The sequence below is a fragment of the Mus caroli genome, unplaced genomic scaffold, assembly GCF_978045245.1.
Source record: "Mus caroli unplaced genomic scaffold, Mus_caroli_1 scaffold_15, whole genome shotgun sequence".
In the NCBI taxonomy this organism is placed as follows: Eukaryota; Metazoa; Chordata; class Mammalia; order Rodentia; family Muridae; genus Mus; species Mus caroli.
The window spans coordinates 110,677,414-110,699,526 of record NW_028227270.1 but is presented as its reverse complement, the minus strand read 5'-3'; the positions used below and the strand labels follow the sequence as shown (position 1 = coordinate 110,699,526).

The following is a 22,113-nucleotide window of genomic DNA, read 5'->3' as shown; positions in this document are numbered from 1 at the left end:
GGATGTGTTCAGAAGAAGCTGTGGCAGCATGGGGACTTGGGTTAGAGGCCTCAGTGCACTCTTAAGAGTTAAGGCCAAGGCACAGGGAACCATCGGCTGCAAACTCACAGAGCTTTGTAGCTCAGACCCAAGGCATTATGTAATAATAATAATTTATCTTTTGCTTTCTTACATTTCTTATGTTTTCATATTTTAGTACTGGGCTACATTAATCTACCATGCAATTCATACAAACACTTTTCTCACAGAGAGAAGCGCCATGTAGCTATTTAAGAAGGGATGAGTACTTTCCAGAGTTTTAAAGGACCTATGGGAACAATCTTATGTTTCATGCTTTAAGTGGATCCTTTCATTCAAAAATAGTATGTGATGTGTGTGATGTGTGTGTATAGAGAATATTATCTGGTGTGTGGTGTCTGGTATAGTGTGTGGTTTGTGTGTATGTAGGGGAGATGTCTAGGATTTGTGAGTATAATATAGCTAGTATAGCATGTGTGATCTCTGAAATGTCTGGCATATTGTGATATGTGTATTTGTTTTATCTGGTATGTAGTATGTATATATAGTGTGATATTTGTGTGGTGTGCACACACATACACATACTATATGGGATGTAAAGTGATGTAGTTTAATCAGATGAGGTGATAAACAGTCAAGCGGTATTTTTGTTATTCCTTGTGGGCAAATCTCCAAACAGTATTCCCTCTGAGGCCCAGCAAGAGAGAAGGGAACAAGGAGCTCACCCACAACTCTGACTCCTGCCTTCCTGACAGTTTCTGACTATGGATCACATAACAACTCAGCGCCCTAACTGCTGCCAATGCACACAGAGTTCACAGGGTAAAGTATGTTTATGAATTTAACCTGCGACACTACTATGAATCTACAATTCCTAGTCAAGAAAAACGAAATGAACCTATAGAGGAGAATGAATATATTAAGAGAAGGGAGAAGAAGACGGAGCCCACATTGAAACCCCATCTCTGTCATACATTTTCCCTGCTTTGTGGTACTGCTCCTTAGTCTTCTGACGTTTCATGAGGGAAAGAGAGCAAGTGTCACTCGCTCATACCTTTAGGCTTTCTGTCTGTTTGTCTACCTGCCTCCTTCCTTCCTTCCTTCCTTCCTTCCTTCCTTCCTTCCTTCCTTCCTTCCTTCTTTCAGAGACATTGTTTCTCTGTGTAGCCGTGACTATCATGGACCTCACTCTATAGAGCAGGGTAGCGTTGAACTCATTGATCTGCCTGCCTCTGCCTCCTGAGTGCTAAGATTAAAGGTGTGCGCCACCGCTACCTGGGCCTCCTTTAGAATTCTTAAAGTGATAGAAGGGTTTGATGAGTAGACAAAGGCTAGACCACTCTTTCAAGGATGACATTCTCATATTAGAAGATGCTTCTCTTAGGACTGTACAGGGTTCCAAGTATGAATGTTTAAGAACAACACTGTCTGCTCTGGTAGTCACACCACATCTGCTGGAGGCTCACACCTTCCACGAGACCCCTTCCACCACTGCAGATTAACAGGAAGCACTATGCCAAAAAACAATATGGTGCCACCCTAGCAAGTGGCTGTAGAGTTTTTAATGACAGACCATCATGCCTGTATATTAAAACAATGCTCCAAAGTTCCTTATCTGTATATTCTATATTTCACCGTTAAGAGAAAAACATCAAGAGGGAAAAGTAAACTGAAAATGATTCTGACTAATTGGATCCATAGTTCCTGGTTTTATTCTGATTCCAAGTTTCCTTAGTCCAAAAATAATGTTTACAGGTGTCACTCAAACAGTCCTGGGATTTTTCTCCTAAGAAGCTAGTAGGCTAATAAGAATGCAGTACACAGATGCACACACACACAGCCTACCACAAACTTTGGCATCAAAGAGGAAAATGACTTTGTAATTTGGAAGTGACAATGAAAATGAAGAGAAGTGAAAAGAAGACAGCTGACAGAAACCAAATGGCCGATAGAAATCTGCGCAATGCCGAGTGTGATTCACACAGCGCTGTGAGTACATCTGACGAGCTGTCTGTGCAGGGTGATGGGCAGCACACAGAGGCACACGTGTAAAACCCGGTCAGATGAGGGACCTGTGCTTTCTCTCCTGCAAGCTCTACACACAGGATGTTTGGAGACAAGGTGACAATATCCAGTAATGCACAAAATTCACACACACACCATGCACAGCATAAAGTCTGAAGAACATCACCTACAGAAAAGGAATTCTGTGAGTTCCGCTTTTCTTATTTCTATGTCATTTGAATACTTCACGGCAAAGTTTTTAAAAATGAATTTAAAACTTTTTCTAAATAACTTCTCAGGAACAAGAGTGTATAACTAGATGTTGAGGACATTTTTCTCAAAGTAAAATCTAATTAGATAGATATTCGTGAGCTACTTTTTAAAAACAACTGGCTGTGTCTGCAAGGTAACATTGTTTAGAAAGTAGGTACACTGTGCGAGATGTAAGATCCCTAAGGTTAAATGTGAGAACTATAAGATTACTTTGACTGAGAATGGTGCACATTGTCTTTTCAACCTTCAGACCTGAGACACAAGTGACTAGTCTGGCAGCACAGCTGGCAGTTGAGACTCAGCCTACTCCAGCGATGCGTTACCTACCTGGGACCTAAGGTACAACAAAGTCTGTAATGTCTACCAGTTATTAGAGACATGGCTGCCTTAAACTTACACCTTTGTGGTAATGATGGGTCTATTCTTGCCTGCCTAGCAATAAGGTTCTTCTTTACAGAGCTCCTTGGTTTTATGTGTAATTATCCAACTTCCCCAAACATTAGAGGAAAAGCGATTGGGAAGTTGATTCTGATTGAAACCACAGTTTTAGGGTTTCAGTCTATGAACCCCAAACTCCCTGAGTCCAAGAATATTTCAATCTGGACATTCATTTGTTAAATATTAAACATGATTTTTATAGAAGTTTTGGTTTTGTTTTAAAAACTACATTAACCAAAAATTTTCACTTGATACATTTAAATTGCCATTAAAATTTTAAGGTTATTGTCCCTTTTCATACTAGGAAAATAATCTTACCAATTATCTTTTTTCTTGAACATAACTATTAAAGCAACAGAACTTAGAAATGATAGTTTCTTTGGTGGCTTCAGAGCTAAAGGTGAAATCCCCACATTCAGCCTCAAGCATGGGCTTCCTGAGTCTTGCTGGGGACAGTTCACAGATTATGCTATAAACACATAATTTACAGGTTTCTATGACTTACACTATCATTTTCATAAGTGTAGTTATATCCTCCTATCATAAAAGCATCTAAACTAAACAAGGAAAAACAAAAACAAACGAACAAAAATAAAATGAGGTAGCCATGCATTTCTCAGTCAATTTACAATGAAGTTAAAAGCAAACAAGCAATCAACTAAGCAGCGCCCAGCCGAGGACAAGCAACCGTGGCCAGGAGACAGAAGCAGAGCTTCATACTCACTATTTCTTCATCTCTGCCTCTTCTATAAATAATGCAAAACCCCCACTGTGCTCAAGCTCCCTCAAAACTCTCAGTGCCTTACTGAAACCCCTTTCTGTGACAATAAGAGCTGAATATGAAGTGTAAGAACCTGCAGTGTGGGCAGGTGTGGCTCTCTGCTGCTCTTACTACGTCAGCACATTCAGTCTGTTCTCCTTGGGGCTCTGGATAAGGGGTTGAATGCAGGCTCTCACACACTAGGAAAGCTGCAGAGGACTCTCCTGCTGAGCTATATGGAAAAGGCCTCTCTTAGTTTTTGTTTGCTTGCTGGCCTGCTTGTTGTGCTGACAGGGCCTCACTGGTTTCCCTAGGATGGTCCTGGACTTACTCTGTAGGCCCAGCAGTCCTGAGTAGCTGGGTTACAGGCCTGTGCCACCAGGCCCAGCTCTTCCTTGTGAGAGGTCAAGGTTTATTTCCTAAAAGATAAGAGATATGTATTTGCTTTTAAGAAGCATGATCAAAATCTATGAACACATAACTCAAGTGACACAGCCCCTGCTTAGAGCCTCTAGCTCCAGCTAGGCTGAGGCCATGCCTGCACTACTTTCCTGTGGGCAGCATGTGCTTTAAACATCTGGAAGAAATCTCCAACCTCAGCCTCGACACTGAGCCAGCCAGATTTAGTGGTTGATTCCTTCTCACATTTCCTAATAATTCACCTTGAAACAGGTTTTTTTTTTTTAAATGCTATCCTAACTGTCTTTTCTCCACTTTTTAAGCTAAATGTGCTCAAGTAATGAAGACCTCAGTAATGGAGGAGTCAGTTACTAAGGAGAACTAAGGTGAGTGTGGACATTCACTGATCACGTCCAGATGAAAGCTTTGACTGACATTCAAAAAAAGAAAATAGGAAAAATACAATTTTTAAGAAAGTAAATAAAACATTCCATTGACTTAAGTATTACTTTCAGCTATGTAGCTGAGTGACACAAATCATAAAACAAATGATAAAGCAATCAGACAAGCCTGTACCATCGCCATCGGCGCTCTGGAAGTGCAGTATTTAGTCAGCACACACTGCTCATATACAGACACTACAATACAAGCATGCATATTCTTCGGTGAGGAAATTATTGTGCAAAATATGTATTTTACCAACCGCACAATACATTTTACTTTAATTAAAATTCTTACTGTGCAACTGTCCCATCCCTTCACCCACCACAGAAAATATAAGCCAAACTAAACCCCATCATGAGAACAGAAAGAAAAAGCACCTTCCACCTATAAGATGGGAAGGTGATCAAGAGCACTCCAACACTGGACCTTTTGCTGAGATGTGCTCGGTGGCATCAACTCTGCCAGGCATTATGGAATGACTATTGAACAGACCTCCATGTGGCAAACAGTTCATGTTCTGAAAGGCTAGCCTTTAAAGCAGTCACATGATCTAGAAATAGGTGTAAAATATGTGAAGAGAAGCTGTTTCTATGTGATTAAAATTCTCTAAAATGTGCACCCTGAAACATGGGGTGTGTCTGGGATGCCCGTTTATGAGTGTTGTGTTCATTTGTCAGTCATTTCACCAAGTAACCCCCACCCTCCAGGATTCATCATTCACCTGGCAATACCATCTGGGGCACCTCGGTGACACTAACATCCATTGATTCCAACCCTCTGACCAGCACAGGAAAGCTCATAGGTACTCACCCTGCAAACTGGGCACTGCCAGTGACTACTGCTGTCTCTAAGCCTGAACTCATCAGACAAACACTTGGAATGATACACACGAAAACACAGGTCACATATCAACACCTCTCCAGGCAAATGGCATTCAAAACAATACCAGTCATGAGTCTCTGTTTCCCAGTCCTACAAAAAATACAAAATAATTTTGTATGACATTTTGTCAATATCTTCAATAACTAAGAACAAAATTGAAACTAAAGTCCATCACAAGTTAGGCATTATAAACATTTTTTAAGACATTTAATGTGTTAAAACAAGAGAGAAAATACCTAGAAATTTACTTTAAAATGTGATTCTCTCCTATGTAGTATCAATACTCAGAAATACCTTACGGTGATCTGATAGCAAACAACTCCGAAGTGAATTATGTCCAGAGCCAATCCCAGGTCTAACATTATCTTCCATTTGAAACTAGGATCTAAGGAATAATGTCTATTATAAGCTATTATAAGTGCCTCACATCAACCAGGGGCTTTATATTTCCAACAAACAAACCTGTGTTTTGTCCTGCTTTTTACAGATTAAAAAATGAGTGTTGACACGCTGTGGGGACAGGTGCAGCCACGAGTGGTGACACTCACTATGCTTGTATCTCAGCCACTGTACTCGATACTTAACTGAAAATAACAACTAGTCAAAATGCCCATGTCCTGACAGGTCACCATGTTCAGGATCTGTTAAATTTAGAAAAATAAACTGAAAATGTAAAACTAAAGGTTTGGACACACCATCTAAAAGAGATTGATTACGATATAAGACAAGAGGAAGAAGGCTCGATTCTTGGTGTGTCTAGTCCTAGCATTCCTTAACAGATCTGAGCTGTGAGATCTCTGCAGCCAGAATGGGCTGAGTATGTAACAGAAAGACTCTTGGATTTGCTCTTAGCTGAGAATTCATTCTTTATAAATGTTTCTCTTCCCTTTTCCTAAAATCACACTTCAGAGTAAAGGTTAATCTTGTCCTTCTTTGTCAGTGTAAAATGAAACCCAAATGAACAAAGGGGAAAACAGAGGCTAACACTACCAAGGCTATTTCTGGTGGGAATCCTGACATTCCACAGTTGGGTTCAGCTACCAATTATTTGTATCTATATCTGTATTCTTTCCCAGGATGAGTGGCTTCCTCGTTTTATCAGATAATAATATTATCCCAGCAAATGTGGTTCAAACTAGCAATCAATACACATTGACTACTTCGGCCACATGTGAATGCCACCAGTCACTCACGAAGAGCACAGAGTCAGTTATGTTCCAAACGCATGCCTTCTAACCCACGCCCAGAGTCCTGACCAGAGCAGGGTAGCCTATTCTCTGGGAATATAGACTTTCCGTGCTTATAGTTCATTAAGAAATTGACGGTCTTCACTGACCAGAACAATAAAGAAAAAGAGAAACACTTTTTGGTTCCTCACTGAAGCTGTATCAAACTCTAATCTTAGAAAAACTCAGAAAAAAAAACTACACTCCCATGTCTGATTCTGGGACACCACAAAAAACATATATATAGTACTTAGCTCAAACAAAATTAGTCACTGGTGTACGTATTTCAGGTAGACATCTCATACACATTGTGTATGTACCTAACTCATTTTCATATTTAAAAAATTGTAATATAATAAAAATAGGTTTTAAGATTCTATTTTTTAATTAAAGAATTTATTCAAAGCTTAAAACAAAGTATTTAATTCTTATAGTTGTTTGGAAATATCTTAAAGAGATTAATGGTTATATTGACTTAATAATAAAAACTTCAATAAAAATATCAACCTTCATGATTTAATGTTTTTATTTGAATTCACCTTCCTATGATGGGTCCAATGGTAGATTCCGCGACATTAAAAAGGAGGAAGAGCACAGTTCCAGCTTTTCTACTTCACTCCCTACCTCTTTTCACCCCATGCCATGCTTTTTACCTACTTCTTAAACAGACACTGAAATGGATCAGTCAATGTTGGGTTGCCTAACTCTACACTTTTAACTCTATACTTTTAAAAATAATTGCAGGGATACAATCATTTGTTAAATGAAGCAAAGTGCAGAAACTTTTAAATTTAATTAATTTTATTTTTTATTTTTTCTTGGTTTTCTTGTTTTTAAAGACAGCGTCTCACTTACAGGACTGGAACTCTCTATGTAGAATAGGCTGGCCTGGAGTCACAGATTTGACTCTCTAGTGCTAGGATTACAGGCATATGTTGCCATGCCTGGCTTGGTTATGCTTTTAAAATGGATACTCCTAACTTCATCATATATCCATATGATGACAATGCTTGTTATTTTAATCATGGCGAAGGCTATTCATAATACACAAAACACACAAAAGTCAAGCACAAAAGTAACTGGATTCCAAATCCATTAAAATTTTCTGATGCAAAAATGAGTCATATGGACCACAGGCCAAGCTGCCTCCAGTTTGTCTTTAGTAAACAGAAATCATTGAAATTATGAGGCTGCCACCCATCAGTACCATATGTCAATAAGCTGAGGTTACATTTCTACTAGATGCCACCAGATGCCATCAGATACTCTGGGAACAGCCTATTTAGCAGCCTGTGTAAAATTCCACTTCAGAACAAGAATGCTGTTAAAGAGCAAGTGTAGCACAGGGGTCAAAACTGGAAGCAGTATAAGATAGTACCCTCTTCACATGTACATCTAAAAAGAACTAACTCAGTTGATCCAAACAAGGAAGAGCTCTATTTAAAAAAAACCAAACCAAACCAAAACAAAGCAAAACAAAACAAAACACAAAACAGCAGAATTAAAGTAAAATAACATAGTGCAAAATTAGTTCACCTTGTTTGGGGCTGCTGTCCTGGAGAAAGGCTGCGTACTGTAGGCCTTTCAAAATACAAACAAGATAATCTTGGTCTCTACCACAATTTTGCTCATATTGGGTAATCCAGGGCTAAAGGGATTTCACACAATGGTTTATTATTTCAAGTATGATTCATACTATTTGGTAGACAACGTTAACAGAAAATTCTGTTAATGAGTTGATAATTAATGAAAAGATAGTAGCATGCAAACTTAAGAGCTGTCACTAATTGTAGAGGAAGGTTATGGACAGACACAGAGAATCTCTCTGAGAACTCATATACCATGAAACCTACAGCCACGTTAGGAAAATGTCTTATTAGCAAAGTCCACACCATACACAGCAGTACGGTACCACAAATGCATGTCTGATTGGTCTAAAACTGGACTACACTAGACTTTTTTAAAGACAAGAATAATGAATGTGAGGGTGGTAAACTCAATACCTCACCATTTATTTTCAATATTTAAAAAAATCACTAAAAATATGTAACCATCAAATCCTCACATGTAAATGGTTAACTGAAACTGTTAACAAAATTAAACTAAACCTAGAATGGTAGAGAAGTCATCTTACAGCGTGTCTGTACTAAACACACTATCATATACATGTTGAGTACTGTAATTTATACAGGCTGTCCTCAGATCCTAAGAGAACAGGCTCCTCTATCTGGCAGCAGCCTATAATCTACTGTTTGGTTATCACTTTGGAGCCCAGCTGGTTCAAATCCTAGCCCCGACATTCATGGCTGTATAATCTTGGTCAGTATGCTTAGGTCCTCTGTTTATCCCTTTCTATCTGTAAAATGAACAGAATGATAGCTCTTAGGTTTACCGGGGTCATGGTAAGGCACAAACGAGTGCATAGTACATAGTGTGCAGAGGAGTGTGTGGCACAGCCCTCAGGAGCCCTCAGGTGACAGCCAGTGGTATTATCTATGTATTGCACACAACAGGAACAAGTGAGGAACGGGCTTCTAATCATATGACTGCATTTCTTTCCAAGCACTTTAGAAGCTATTATCATATCTTGTTTTCACAGCATTTTTCTGAGCAAGGTAGAATAGGAAATATAATTAGCTCCAATGCAGGGATAAAAAGGAAGCTCAGAAATACGTTTGGCCATGAACCAAGGGAAACATTTTAAAAACTGTTGGAAGAAGGCATTTTCAAATTCTGGTCAAGGCTCTTCAATAATCCAAAGGCAGTTTTAACATTTTAATTCCTTATGTTTTCATGAGCAGAAACACATTACACTGCTGAGCATATATATATGCACTCTAAATATGTATATACACTGTAAAGTGAGTACTCTACCATCCTAGGCTTAGTTTAATTCTGTTAACGAGTTCAGTTAATCATTTATATGTAAGGATTTGGTGCTTACATACTGTTAGTGATTTAAATCTTGAAAATAAATTATAGTATCTAGTGAAACAGAATTCAGAGGAGAGGACTAAAAACCAGGAACTCATGCACACAGTCTGACATCACATGGTGAGAAGCACAGAACCACCCACAATTCTGTTGAGCCAATAGACTCAAGAGAGCCACATCTCAGTAAAGCGTGGGTTGACATCACAGACAACTCTAGTGTAACTAGTTTCTAATCAACCTGTAATCATTAGCATTTACTTGATACTCAGCAAATAGGATTCATTACTTTTCTTTGTATCTGAGTTTGAGGTTAGGGATGAATATTCAAAGAATATATATTTAATTCCATATATAAGGAGAATAAAATATTTCCCATGTTAAAATCCCAATAGCACAAAGATGCATTGAAGTTTCTGTTTAACGTATTTAAAACAACAAGCTAAGACACATATAACTATAACAGAAAAAGAGCAAAAATATAAATTGCTTTAAAAAACTATTCTTAAATTTACATTCTACATGTATATAATGTGCTGAATTCACCTTGAATTCAGCAGCCTTTCAACACGCTTCCTCAAGAGAGAAGCCACAGAGGCCAGAGAAGCCTCTCCTGTTGTGGCTTTAGGCAATAAAGTCTGTGAGGGGCAAACCATCAATTCTAATCAGTGCCTTACCTAAGAGGTGTGAGCTCTGCTGACTTCCAAGATAAATATAAATCAGTACTGCTTGTCAGCTGGCCATTGGAGTTGGAAATACCTGATGATAACATTCCCCTGAGTATCAATAGTGCTGGGATTTCAGCCCATTCGTTACTAAAATAATATAGTATTATAATAGAAATATCCTCATCTCTTTATGAAACCACAAAATACAAAGCCTAAAATAACAGAGAGAAAAGTATAGAATGCTTGGTTTTGGTTTAGAACAGTGCTCTGAGGCCTGAGAGCAGCCTGAAGTCCTGCTATCAGGAACAATTCACTTCGAAGTCCTTAGAGGGAAGCAGGTGGAGGTAAAAGTCCAGTCATATCTGCAATTAGTCTGGCCTCACCAGCAGCAAGACAAGAGAGGAAGAAGGATTCTACATAAACCACAATGTGAGGCTCTCAGTAGACGCCCTATATCTGTACTGGAATGAACTAGGAGGGAAATGAGATCCTGAGTCCAAAGTCAGCAGGTCTACAAAAGGAGAAAACAGTTTCAAAGTAACATCATTTTTATATAAGACTTTTACATCACAGTCAACTCTGGCAACCAAATTCTGTACTGTCAGATCAAAATCACTTAACAAATCAAAGTACGGCCTGGTCCTGGGGACTGCCAATAAAGTTGGAAATCACCAACAGTTCATAATGATCACCTGGTTTCAAGATGCATATTGTATATATTTTATCTGCAAATAATCCAAGACTCAAGGCTACCTGCTTCCTATTTACAATAAGTATCTTGGAAACACCTTTCCACCCTTAGTGAACACTTTATAAACAAAGAGATTACTATGTGAGACATTAACTTATATTGATTACAAATATGACTAGTAAGTCTTAAACTTCACTCCCTTAGGTAATGGCAAAACTCTGTCCAAGAGACGAAGTTCTCAAAACGGGAGAGCAAAGTCAGGGATGAGGGGCTAGAAATGTGGACTAAATAAGGCCCTAATCCTGTGTTGTAGGGTGATCACGTGATAAAGCATCCATGAACATGAGCATGTATGCATGCATGTATGGTATGTATACAATCAAGTATATGTGATATGTATATGCATTATGCATTCATTACTTATTTTGCAACACTGGGCCTGTCTTGCACAGAGCACCAGAAAAACACTGCTAGCTTTAAAAACTTAAAAAAGACATAACAAAGTATTACATGTTCAAATGGCAAAAAAGCATGTCTATGTCCTCTAGCAACAGACCTTCAAAAGCCAAGGAAACCATGTCTATAGGAACTATCTGGACCCTATCCATTAATATGAATCTAGGAGCTTTCAGAGGATCACAAAATTTCCCAAGTGTTTCTCAGTACTGTATATCATTTAGAGGACAGACTGTCGTGTATACTCTTACTTATTTACTGACTACTCTGTAAGCAGGGCACTTAAAAGCAGGAGTAGTCTTGCTGTGAGTGACTGCTGTTTCAATTCACCATCTCATACAGACATATGATGTCACGACGGAGATGTTGAAACACTGTACTATGTTACCATAGTTTCTCCAACAGAACTGGCATTTTTACACAGGAGACTGCAATATGTATGTGAGATCACCAGTGAAAACTGTCTCAGAATATTCCTGGGCTGGAAGAAGGAAGTTTAGTGATACGGGATTATAATATGCCTGAATCCTCAAAAACAGATAGTTTCATACAGGAGTGAGCTTTTAGGATATGATTGCTCTACTTAATAAAAATAGTGGTCCAACATTCATTTTTAAAGTTGTTTCAAGTTCTAAAAATAGACATTAGAGAAGAAGAGGCAGTAGGAGCGCATTAACAATGTAATACCACCAAATGACGCAAGCTCTGTTCATCCTAGAGTGGTGGTGGTGGTGGGGAATTGCCTTCTCTCTCTCCACACTTGACAGGAGTGAAGACAAGCATTGTGCGGCCTCTGCTATGTAAGCAACTCGGGAGACACAGCCTGAGAGACTCAGGAAGTAACCTTGTCTGCCCATTTCTGTTTTACAGATGCTCTTTCCAGAAGTTCAGAAGAACATTCTCACCTGTTCTTAAAGTAAGAGAGCTGCCTTACTAAGGTCTATCAAACTCTGAATGAGGTGATCAACATACCACAGTTTAAAGACAAGTTTTAGGACATCAAAGTGATGGAAATCACACACCAAGTAGTGAAACTATAAAGTCCTAAATGCCGGTATGCAGACCTGTAGCCCACTGAACTTCTTGCAGATGAGAAAACGTGGCCTTCCCTTCCATCAAACATTCTTGAGGAGTATTTCCTAGTCAGCTCACAGCCTGGACCTGCCTCTGTGTGCAGATGACAAGCATTAATACAAATACACAAAGCCTGGGCAGTGTGGAACCTCGTTAGTTACATGAGCTTGTGGGTATCCTGAGGACATGGGGATACTCACTGCAAGGCAAGTGGTGTATCACCAGGTAGTGAACTACTCATTTAGTCAGCCAGCTTCTCTTTATACCTTTGATAAGAACTAGTTTTTTCAAGGGCAAGTTCTTCACAGGATTTACGATGGAGAATACTGGTTACAAGGTAAATCGTCTAATGTGGTCAATAAGAAGTTGATGCTTCTGGGCTGGAGAGACGGCTCAGTGGTTAACAACACTGGCTGTTCTTCCAAAGAACCTAAGTTAAATTTCCAGCACCTACATGACAGCTCACATCTGTGAAATTCCAGTTCTAGGGGATCTTGACACCCTCATTCACACAGACATACACGCAGGCAAAACACCAATGCACATGAAATAAAAATAATTTTTTTTAAAAAAAATTGATGCTTCTACTATACAACAGACATTTTAAGAATTTTAAAGTTTAATTTGTAAGTAATAATTATACATTTATAGGGTACAGTGTGATGCTTTGAGATATACATACACACACACACACACACACACACACACACACACATATATATATATATATATATATATATATATATAGAGAGAGAGAGAGAGAGAGAGAGGGATGATCAAACCAGGCTAATTAACATAACTAAAGTCCATTCCTTTAGTTATTTAGAAATACACACTAAATTATTATTAGCTCTATTGCCTTTCCACAAAAAGAGTTCGTTGCTATGTTGTATCCTTATTTACTGGCCCAATACTTGCTTTGGGTATACTCGTATAGTCTTCATAGACAGATTTTCCTTTAATCCTTGTGGTGATTTGAGTGAGAAAGGCCACTACATGCGTATTTATTTTCATGTTTGAATCCCAGTTAAACTGCTTAGGAAGGAGGTGTGCTACTGGGGGTGGCTTGGAGATTTCGAAGGTCCACATTAAGCCCAGTGTAGGTCTGTCTGTCTGCACGCCTGCTTGTGCGTCAGGATATAAGCACTCAGCCCTTGCCTGGATGCTTGCATGCAACATGCTCCCTGAAACCTTAAACAAGCCCGAATTAAATGCTTTCTTTTTATAAGAATTATCTTGGTCACAGTGTGTCTTCACAGTTATACAACAGTAACTAAGATAATGCTTAATCAAATGAAATAAGTATTACTATGCCCACATTACATTGAAAAGTCAATGAAGTTTTAAACAATTCCAGACATGTAAGCAAGAAATGCTTAAGACAGACATTACCCATCCCATAACTACTTTACCTTTGAGTCTTTACAGTTACATATTTTATAAGCAGAAGTTTGATGGACTCAGTTATATTACATATGCATATTTAGTATAAAACTGCTTGTGAATAAGAACCAATTCACATTAAACCTATATAGCTGCTATTACTTTAAGAGTTCATTTAGTAAAAAATAGACAGGAAGAGGATTATAAATATGTTTAAAGAAAATATGTAAAAATAAAAAGGAATATAGGATCCAAAGCTGTGGGAAACATATAAGAAGCTAATTAATTATAACATATAAGAAGCTTGATGAATTAAAGAAATTTCGGTCTGAGGTGGAAAAAAGTATATACACATGTATATGTATACATACACACACATACACATACATATGTATATATGTATATGTATATATATATATATATAAAACACATATGCACACACACATATATATATAAAACAAAACACACACACACACACATGCACACACCTTAAAGGAGAAAAGAGCCCCTTGACTCTATGAACTGCGTCTACATGACCCACACCTGCAAGAGCGCAGAGTACGCTCAGTCACTTTCCCACCTCAGGCATGGCATTCTCCACACAGACTTCTGAATCTCTGAGTGTCCACGGGCCTGGGACAGAATATACCATCCTGTCTGGACCGTGCTAAGTCACACTAGACTGTCAGTTTCAGCCATTGCTCTATCTCGCTACCCGTGTAACCTACTACAACAAGGCTTCCAGCTGCAGCAGAGACTTGACAGAAAACTGCTCTGATGACAGCAGTCCCATTTCTTCCCAGGAATATTTCCAGTTCATAAGCTAAATTATACTGATACAAGTAATGATTTTCTTTCACGATTTTTGCTTGCAGAAACATGGGTTTTCCTTTCTGAGGTTCTGACATATAAATAAAATTGACCAAGCGTTTAGGCCTGCACAACTTCCTGCATTTAGAATTATCAGAGATGCTTGGTGTTAGTTCTACCGTCAGTCTCACTGAATCTATGGGCTGCTCTGTCATGTTACCAGGAAATGAAATGAAGTAAAACTTTCAGGAAATTTTGCCTCAATAAACCATTTTTTAAGATGTTATGAGATTTTTAAATTTTTTAATTTTTAGAGAATTATATACTAAATCTTCAAAATATACATTTGAAACCTACTATCTTAAAAGATGTTTATTACAATAATGAAAGGTTTTCTAATTCGTTGGTTAAAATATCAAAAAATAAGATGGGGAGATAGAAATCCTACATATAAAGTCGATCTTTGTGCCCTTTGTGTCCTTAGCATGAAGTCATGTTCTGGAGGTAAGAAAGCACCCCAAGAGCAGTCACAGCTACAGCTAGCTGAAGGTCCAGCTAGTACAGAAAGAAGTAACTTTCTATTCGTCCTGTTTGATGCTGCTCTCCCAATGCTCTCCCAGTGCTGCCAGAAGACACTGGTCACTATGGACCACGGCCAGTCACTCTAGCACCTGGGACCGTTGTGTTGTGGATGAAATGACTCAGGATTTGGTGGCACCCCAGTGAGAAAGCTTTCCTAAGCCGGCAGCGTGCCCGTCTCTGTCCATCTAGGCGGTGTAAACACTGCCCTGTATGAAATAGTCTTCCACTAATATCAGCTGAAGGAAACACAGCAGAGGTCATGGTTTCTAAGAACATTTACTTTAATTCTATTTAAATTTGTTTTTTTCGACACAGGGTTTCTCTGTGAAACCCTGGCTGTCCTAGAACTTGTTCTGTAGACCAGGCTAAACTCGAACTCACAAAGATCCACCTGTCTCTGTCTCTCAAGTGCTGGGATCAAAGGTGTGTGCCACAAATGCCCAAGCTTAATTTTATATTTTTAGATGCAAGATAACAGACAGAAAAGCAAGAATTTTGCAAGAGTTAAGTTTTCTCCTAGGAATCACAAGAAAGCTATCAATATAGAGCCTTAATGTTAATAAAAATGTTAAGAATTATTAAATTTCTAACAGTGAATTTCTATAGGTTATATTAATACTTAAAAACAAAACCCAAAATGCCAATTTCTAAATTTATCAAATAAAATATACTTACAATCTCATCTCCTGGTAACCAATATCCTTCCTGTTCAATACCAGCTTTTGAACCTTTGCAGCCCACTGTTAGAGTTTCGACAATAAGACCATCTTTCACAGCTAAGCTCAGCTGGCGGGTGGTCTCTTTGGGATGCATACCGTGGACTCGGGACATATACCTGAACACAGAGGGAACACAGAGTTAGGGATTTCTCAGTAATGACAACTAATACAGAGTCAAAATAAGAAAAGGAAGTCCTTTTATTATGATTTGCATTTATGGAAGAAACAAAGTAAAACAACTCATTAAGAATGTAATTCAGGGGCTGGAGAGCTGGCTCAGGAATTGCTGCTTGCAGAGGCCCCCACTTCGTTCTCAGCACCCCCATGGTGGCTCACAAGTACCTGCAACTATGGTTCCTGGGGATCCAAGTCTTTTCTGACCTTGTAACCATATATGAAGTTTAAATGTGAAAAACAAAACCAAAGCATTTGAAGGAAGGTACTGGAGACTTTCTTTTTTTTTTTTTTTTTTGATTTTTAATATTTTTATTACATATTTTCCTCAATTACATTTCCAATGTGAAACTACCTTTTAAGCATAGAACAAAGCCAGAAGTAACACAGAAGTAACCAATGCCAGTGGTCAGATTTACACAAACTAGCCATTTCCATAGGGGGCGGGGAAGCACAGTAACCTAAGTTAGATGCAGCAGACAAACTGGTAAGCAATGCATACCCTAAGGACCGCACAAGTTCTACGTAGTTCTAAGAACCCCAGCGCACACTTGCAGACCTCCCTTTACAAAATGCTTGGGACCAGAAATCATTCAGACTTGTCATTTTTCCATGCTTTATTTTTCCATGCTTTAAAATATTTGAACAAGCCGGGCGTGGTAGCGCACGCCTTTAATCCCAGCACTCGGGAGGCAGAGACAGGCGGATTTCTGAGTTCGAGGCCAGCCTGGTCTACAGAGTGAGTTCCAGGACAGCCAGGGCTACACAGAGAAACCCTGTCTCGAAAAACCAAACCAAAACAACAACAAATTGAACATACATGAGAGTCCTTGGGGATGGAACCCAGCCTGACTAGAAGCTTTTCTTTTACACATACATGATCTGAAGGTAATGTATGTACTACTATTTGCAATTAGAGTACCTGTGTTCTGCACAGGGCACTTCATGGGATCACATATGGAATTCTCTACTCCTGTCATCATGCTGGCAATCAGAGTGTGAGACTGACTTCAACCGGATTTGACTTTACCTGCTATGTATGGTTTGGCTAGTGTTTGTGGTGCACACTGAGCACTACCCAGGTTTGTCTTTCCTAAATCCGTCTGCCTAGGCTGTTTTATTTAGGACTTCTATATCTCAGGCAGCAAAAATGCTTTATTTTAGTTTTTCCCAGGGAATTCTTCAACTATCCTGTTCCGTAAAGATGCTTAAAGCCACCTACTGGCAAAGGGGCTGCGTGATGCCAGCTAGAGACCGGGTTCCTCTCTAGACTTGCCTTTTCTGATCCCAGACAGCCAAGTTAAGAAGAACATTGTTGCATTTGATTATTCCTTGACACATTTGTATCCAGGAACTTTTACCATGCAAATGGGGTTTTTGAAGAGCTGTGCCCTCAGGCTGAAACACCTCTACCTTTTACTCAGTAACTGAGGCATCTTTAGCAGCTTACCCTTTCCCTACTGTTACATAAAAGCTAACTCCAGGATTGATTCTCATTTCTCTTACAAGGTAAAGAAAATGGCAAGACTGGAGTGTGTTGGCTTGAGCATGCACACCTGAAGGAAACCTGCTTCAAAGGAGCTTGATGAGCCAAGAGGACAGCTGATGCACAGGGAGGTGTCAGGAATAGTTAGAGACCTTCTAGTCTTCTATTGCAATTGACTCAGTATAAAACTTCATCAAACAGTGCAGAAGTGTCTAACTACTTAAAGGGTATGTTCAATTTCTTTGAACTCAGTACCTTTCTTCACCTTCCCCATTCACTTCCATTCCTGCAGTGTTTCTCCCACTGTCTGGAGCCCTGGGATACTGCTTTACAACTGTGGCAATGCATCCAAACAAGCTGTAAAATGTTTTAAGATGTTTCATCTCCCCTGAGCCAATTCTGCATTGTGGAAGGCCCTCCACCCCACAAGAAAAACAAACATATACAGTTAATTGTAACAGAAAATGTGTATCACCTTTAGAAACATAAGAAATTGTAAGAACCATTCTCCCTGAGACTTATCATCTACCTATGAACCCAGCAGTGAAGCAAGCTCAGAAACTGCACCACAGCTACATGCAATACTGAGAACTGAGCAGAGATGAAGACAATGCTTTTACCCAAGGAAAGCAGCTGCCAGGAAGTGCAGCAAGTCTTTCTGCCCATCAAAACACTAATTCCATGAATTAGTGGAGAACAGCTCCACTCTGACTATAAGTTCTAAGGCTTGAGAATAGTCACCATTCTGGTGGTCACATAACACTTTATTCCAAGTGTATGCTGGACAATATGGATCAACTTAGCTCAATGCTCCCCCATGTCCATCTGGCATGGGCTGCTGTCAGGTTGCTCACAAAGACTTAGAACCAATTCCCCCAAGTTGTCCTCTGACCTTCATATGACCTTCACACAGCATGTCGATGCACACATGCTTGCATTCACATACACAAAATAAGTATATATTTTCACTTTTAAATTAATCTTAAAATCATATACAGTTTGACAATTTTAATCTCATAAAAGATGGTCATAGCAAAGTCATATATTTCATCTTGGCTGTTGATAAAAGAAATAAGCAAAATAATTAGGCCTCTGTTTAAATTATCTATAAAATTTTTTCTTAATCTCATTTACTACATTTCCATTCACAATACCTAGAAGAGTACACTTTGCACAAGAGGGAGGAATTTTCAGAATAAAGCATTAAGATTCCCATGCAAATGGGGCATTGTCTTTCATTTGATAATTTGGCACAGAAAAGTCTTCAGTGGAAAAGGGAGAACTAACTACAAAGGATAATTAATACTGAATGATCAGCTCTTTACACCAGACTGTAGTGGGTCACCACTGCTCCTGAGCTAGCCTGACTAGGAACAGAAAGACAAGACAGCAGAGGACAGGAGAGGCAGAGACACCCTGTCCACTGACAGTCGTCACAGTCACTCAGTTCCCTTGTCCACTCTGACAGCCGTCACACTCTTGAACACACACACACACACACACATGCACACACACGGACGCACGTGCCAGAGTCTTGTACATGTTAGGCATGTGCTGTAGCACTGAGTTATATCCAGAAGCCCGTCTCCTACACGAGTCCCTTACAAGCATGTTCAATGTTCCTAGTTTTGAACGCTGCTAAATGGAATCAGACTCCATGCATTCTCTGTAACTTGATTCCGTTCCTCAGTATTAAATGTTGGTATTAATCTGGATGAATTAATGTGACTGTCCAGTATAACAACCTGCTATATGGACTGTCCCCTGTACGGCTCTGATATTATTTCTACATTTGGTTCGAGTTGTTCAAGTCTTGTTCTCTTTCCTATGTTGAGTGTTAGTTTTAATCTACATTAGTAATTTTTTTAACTTTACTCATATATTATCAAGATTATGGTCACAATTCTTTTTTTTGTTTGTTTTAACTGACTGTATATACATTCCCAAACTCTCCGCACACACACAGACACACCACACTTTTATTTGCATTTCCCCCATCCTAAATCCAGACCCCCATCATAGACCCTCCCTCAAAGTCTCCTAGGTAAATCATGAAGAAGTCCTCTAAAAGGGAATCTTGAACCCAACCAAAAGGCAAGCAGCTCTGGGCCAGGATGTTTGCATTCCTGAGCTTCGGGTAAAGAGTAGACCTGTTGCACTGTATAGGTGACATCTATTAATGTTTTTTTTTTTCCTTTCCCTTTAGGAAATACTGCTGCCTTCTCTATCACATGGTAATTGTGCATATCTTGTTGGCATGAACTACCAATGTCTTCACAAACTGATCTCAACCCATGCTGAACCCTCCCCCCCCCCCCCGCAAAAAAAAATTAACCATGAAAAAGGACAATTTAAACATTCCTTGTCAAAAATGCTGGTAGCTTCGAGTGCTTTCCATCTGGGTATCTCTACATAACATTTCCCAGCTGAGCATTCCTGATGCTTCACATCTGAAATGCAAACCTGTTGAGTACCATTTTGAGGCTTAAGACCAAAGATTATCTTGATTTTCAGACTAGGGATGCTCCAGGATGTTTGACCTAGAACAAGCCATGGAGAACAAGGTGCCAGCTGCCTTGCAATGGTAAGGAGGGCAGGGAATGTTGCCTAGTCGCAAAACTTCCTATTCTCCACTGAGATACTGAGTGCAAAGGGTGTTGGTTTTCTAAAGGAAGGTGATGACTTTCTCAATAAAAGATAACTAGTTAACAACAAAGGTGGTAGGAGAATTTGCCTGGTTCATCAAAGATCTCAGGTTTTCAGTTGCTAAAGATAAAAAATCAATGAGTAAAAAGTGTTTATATACCCTCAGTATTTAGCAAAGGCCACTGAATACTGTTGAGTATGTTGGTCATTAGCTCTGGGTATGGAATTAACCCAAGCCAAGAGAAGAGTCCCTTACCCATCGAGATGGCACAGCAGTGAGGAAGGCTGCATTGCTAATAAACCATCAACCAACCCATAATATGAGCTGCCACAGGTTTCAAATATATTATATCCTAACTGCAGTTTCCCTTCCTTCCCTTCCCTCCCATGCCTCACACCCCACTCCCTCCCTCCCCATCCTCTCCTCTTCTGGTTCCCTTCAGAAAAGGCTAGGTCTCCAGTGATATCAACCAAATACAGCATATCAAGTTGCAGTAAGATTAGGCACTTCCCCCTATATTAAGGCTGGACAAGGCAACCCACAGGAGGAGGACAAGGGTCCAAAAAGCAAGCAAAAGCATCAGTCACAGACCCTGCTCCTCTGTTAGGAGTCTCACAAAACTATGCAACTAATCTGTGTATACAGAAGGCCTAGGAGAGACACAGGCATACAGTTGGTTCAGTCTCGGTGAGCCCCTGTGGCTAAGGTTAATTGATTCTGTGGGTTTTGTTGTGGTATCCTTGACCCATCTGCCGCCCACAATCTTTCCTCCCCTCTTTAGCAGTTTTACAGTTTTGGTCTTTTCTTTTCTTTTCTTTTCCTTTCTTTTCTTTTCTTTTCCTTTTTTTTTTTTAACAAGAGTTTTGTTTAACTTTTTTGTTTGCTTTTTACAGTTGAGTCTAGATTCTAAAGAAGGGAAACAGTACAGAGAAAAAGAAAACTAGATAGATCCTAAGGAGCCACAGAGAACAGATGGATTAAAGACTGAGATACAGCTGTTGTGGTAGGAAAGCAAACTGTAGAGAGTATTCTTGTCGATGTCTTGAGAAAAAGAAATTATGAGCAGAAGAGCTGACTTAATGGTTAGAAGCATGTAATGTTCTTCCAGAGAGACTGAGCTCAAATGCCAGCACCCACACTAGTGCACACCAACTGCCTGAACTCCAGTTCCAAGGGATCTGATGCCCTCCTCTGGCCTCTGCAGACATCTCCACTCATGAACAAACCCATGCATATACTCATAATTACAAATAAATCTTTTGTAAGACGGGAAAAGGAAGTATTTTTCTTATTTATTTATTTCTTATTTGTTTGTTTGAGGCAGGATCTCACTCTTTGGCCTAGGCTGACATCAAACTCAAGGCAATCCATCTGCCTCCGTCTCTCCAATACTGACATTATAGTGCTGAATTGTCATTCTTGGTGAATAAAAGAAATTCTTACAATATTTCAAGAGCATAAACTATCAAGGAAAAGATTGGATGCAATTACACTAATAAAGACTACATGGGGCAGCTTGGTTGTGTTGTACACACCTTCCATTCTAGAGCTTAGGAGGCAGAAGTGTCTGAATTTCTGTAAGTGTGAAGCCATCTTTGGAAAAAGTTGAACAAATGATAGAAGGAAATAAAAACTAGAAAAGGCCATCTACACAGTGGAGACATTGACAACACCAATGGAGAGAACACCCAGACTTCTGGTTTGAGCCTAACAGCTGGCACAGTGTTACACAATGTTTCATGATCCTAAACCTCACTGTATTCACCAGCAGCCATGGTGTGTGTGTGTGTGTGTGTGTGTGTGTGTGTGTGTGTGACACCAACCCCAGAGTTGTGAAAATTAAATGCCAGCAAATGATGTCCATTACAACAGCCCTCCTGGAAATTACTTCCTCAGTTAATGCAACTAAACAGCTGCTAGTATTCTGTGAGTGCACATGCATGTGTGTATGCACATGTATGTATGTGCATGTGCATGTGCATGTGCCTGTGCAATGCTGGAGATAGAACCCAGGGCTTCTTCATTCTAGGCAACCACTCGATCACTGA

At 39.4% G+C, this 22,113-nt stretch overlaps 1 protein-coding gene across 7 annotated transcripts in view; it reads right to left on the bottom strand.

Moving 5' to 3' along the window:
* The window catches only part of Zmynd11 (zinc finger MYND-type containing 11), a 75,918-nt gene that overhangs the window by 18,302 nt on the left and 35,503 nt on the right, over positions 1–22,113 (bottom strand). For 5 of the 7 annotated variants that reach the window (XM_021180012.3, XM_021180011.3, XM_029485001.2 and 2 more), the window contains exons 3-4: positions 15,715–15,874; positions 5,147–5,308 (exon numbers count right to left, since the gene is read on the bottom strand). In XM_021180012.3, the coding sequence (XP_021035671.1) occupies positions 5,147–5,308; positions 15,715–15,874 (322 nt within the window). The remainder of the gene's footprint in view (positions 1–5,146; positions 5,309–15,714; positions 15,875–22,113) is intronic. The other 2 variants (XM_085831295.1, XM_085831297.1) reach the window with 1 other exon arrangement.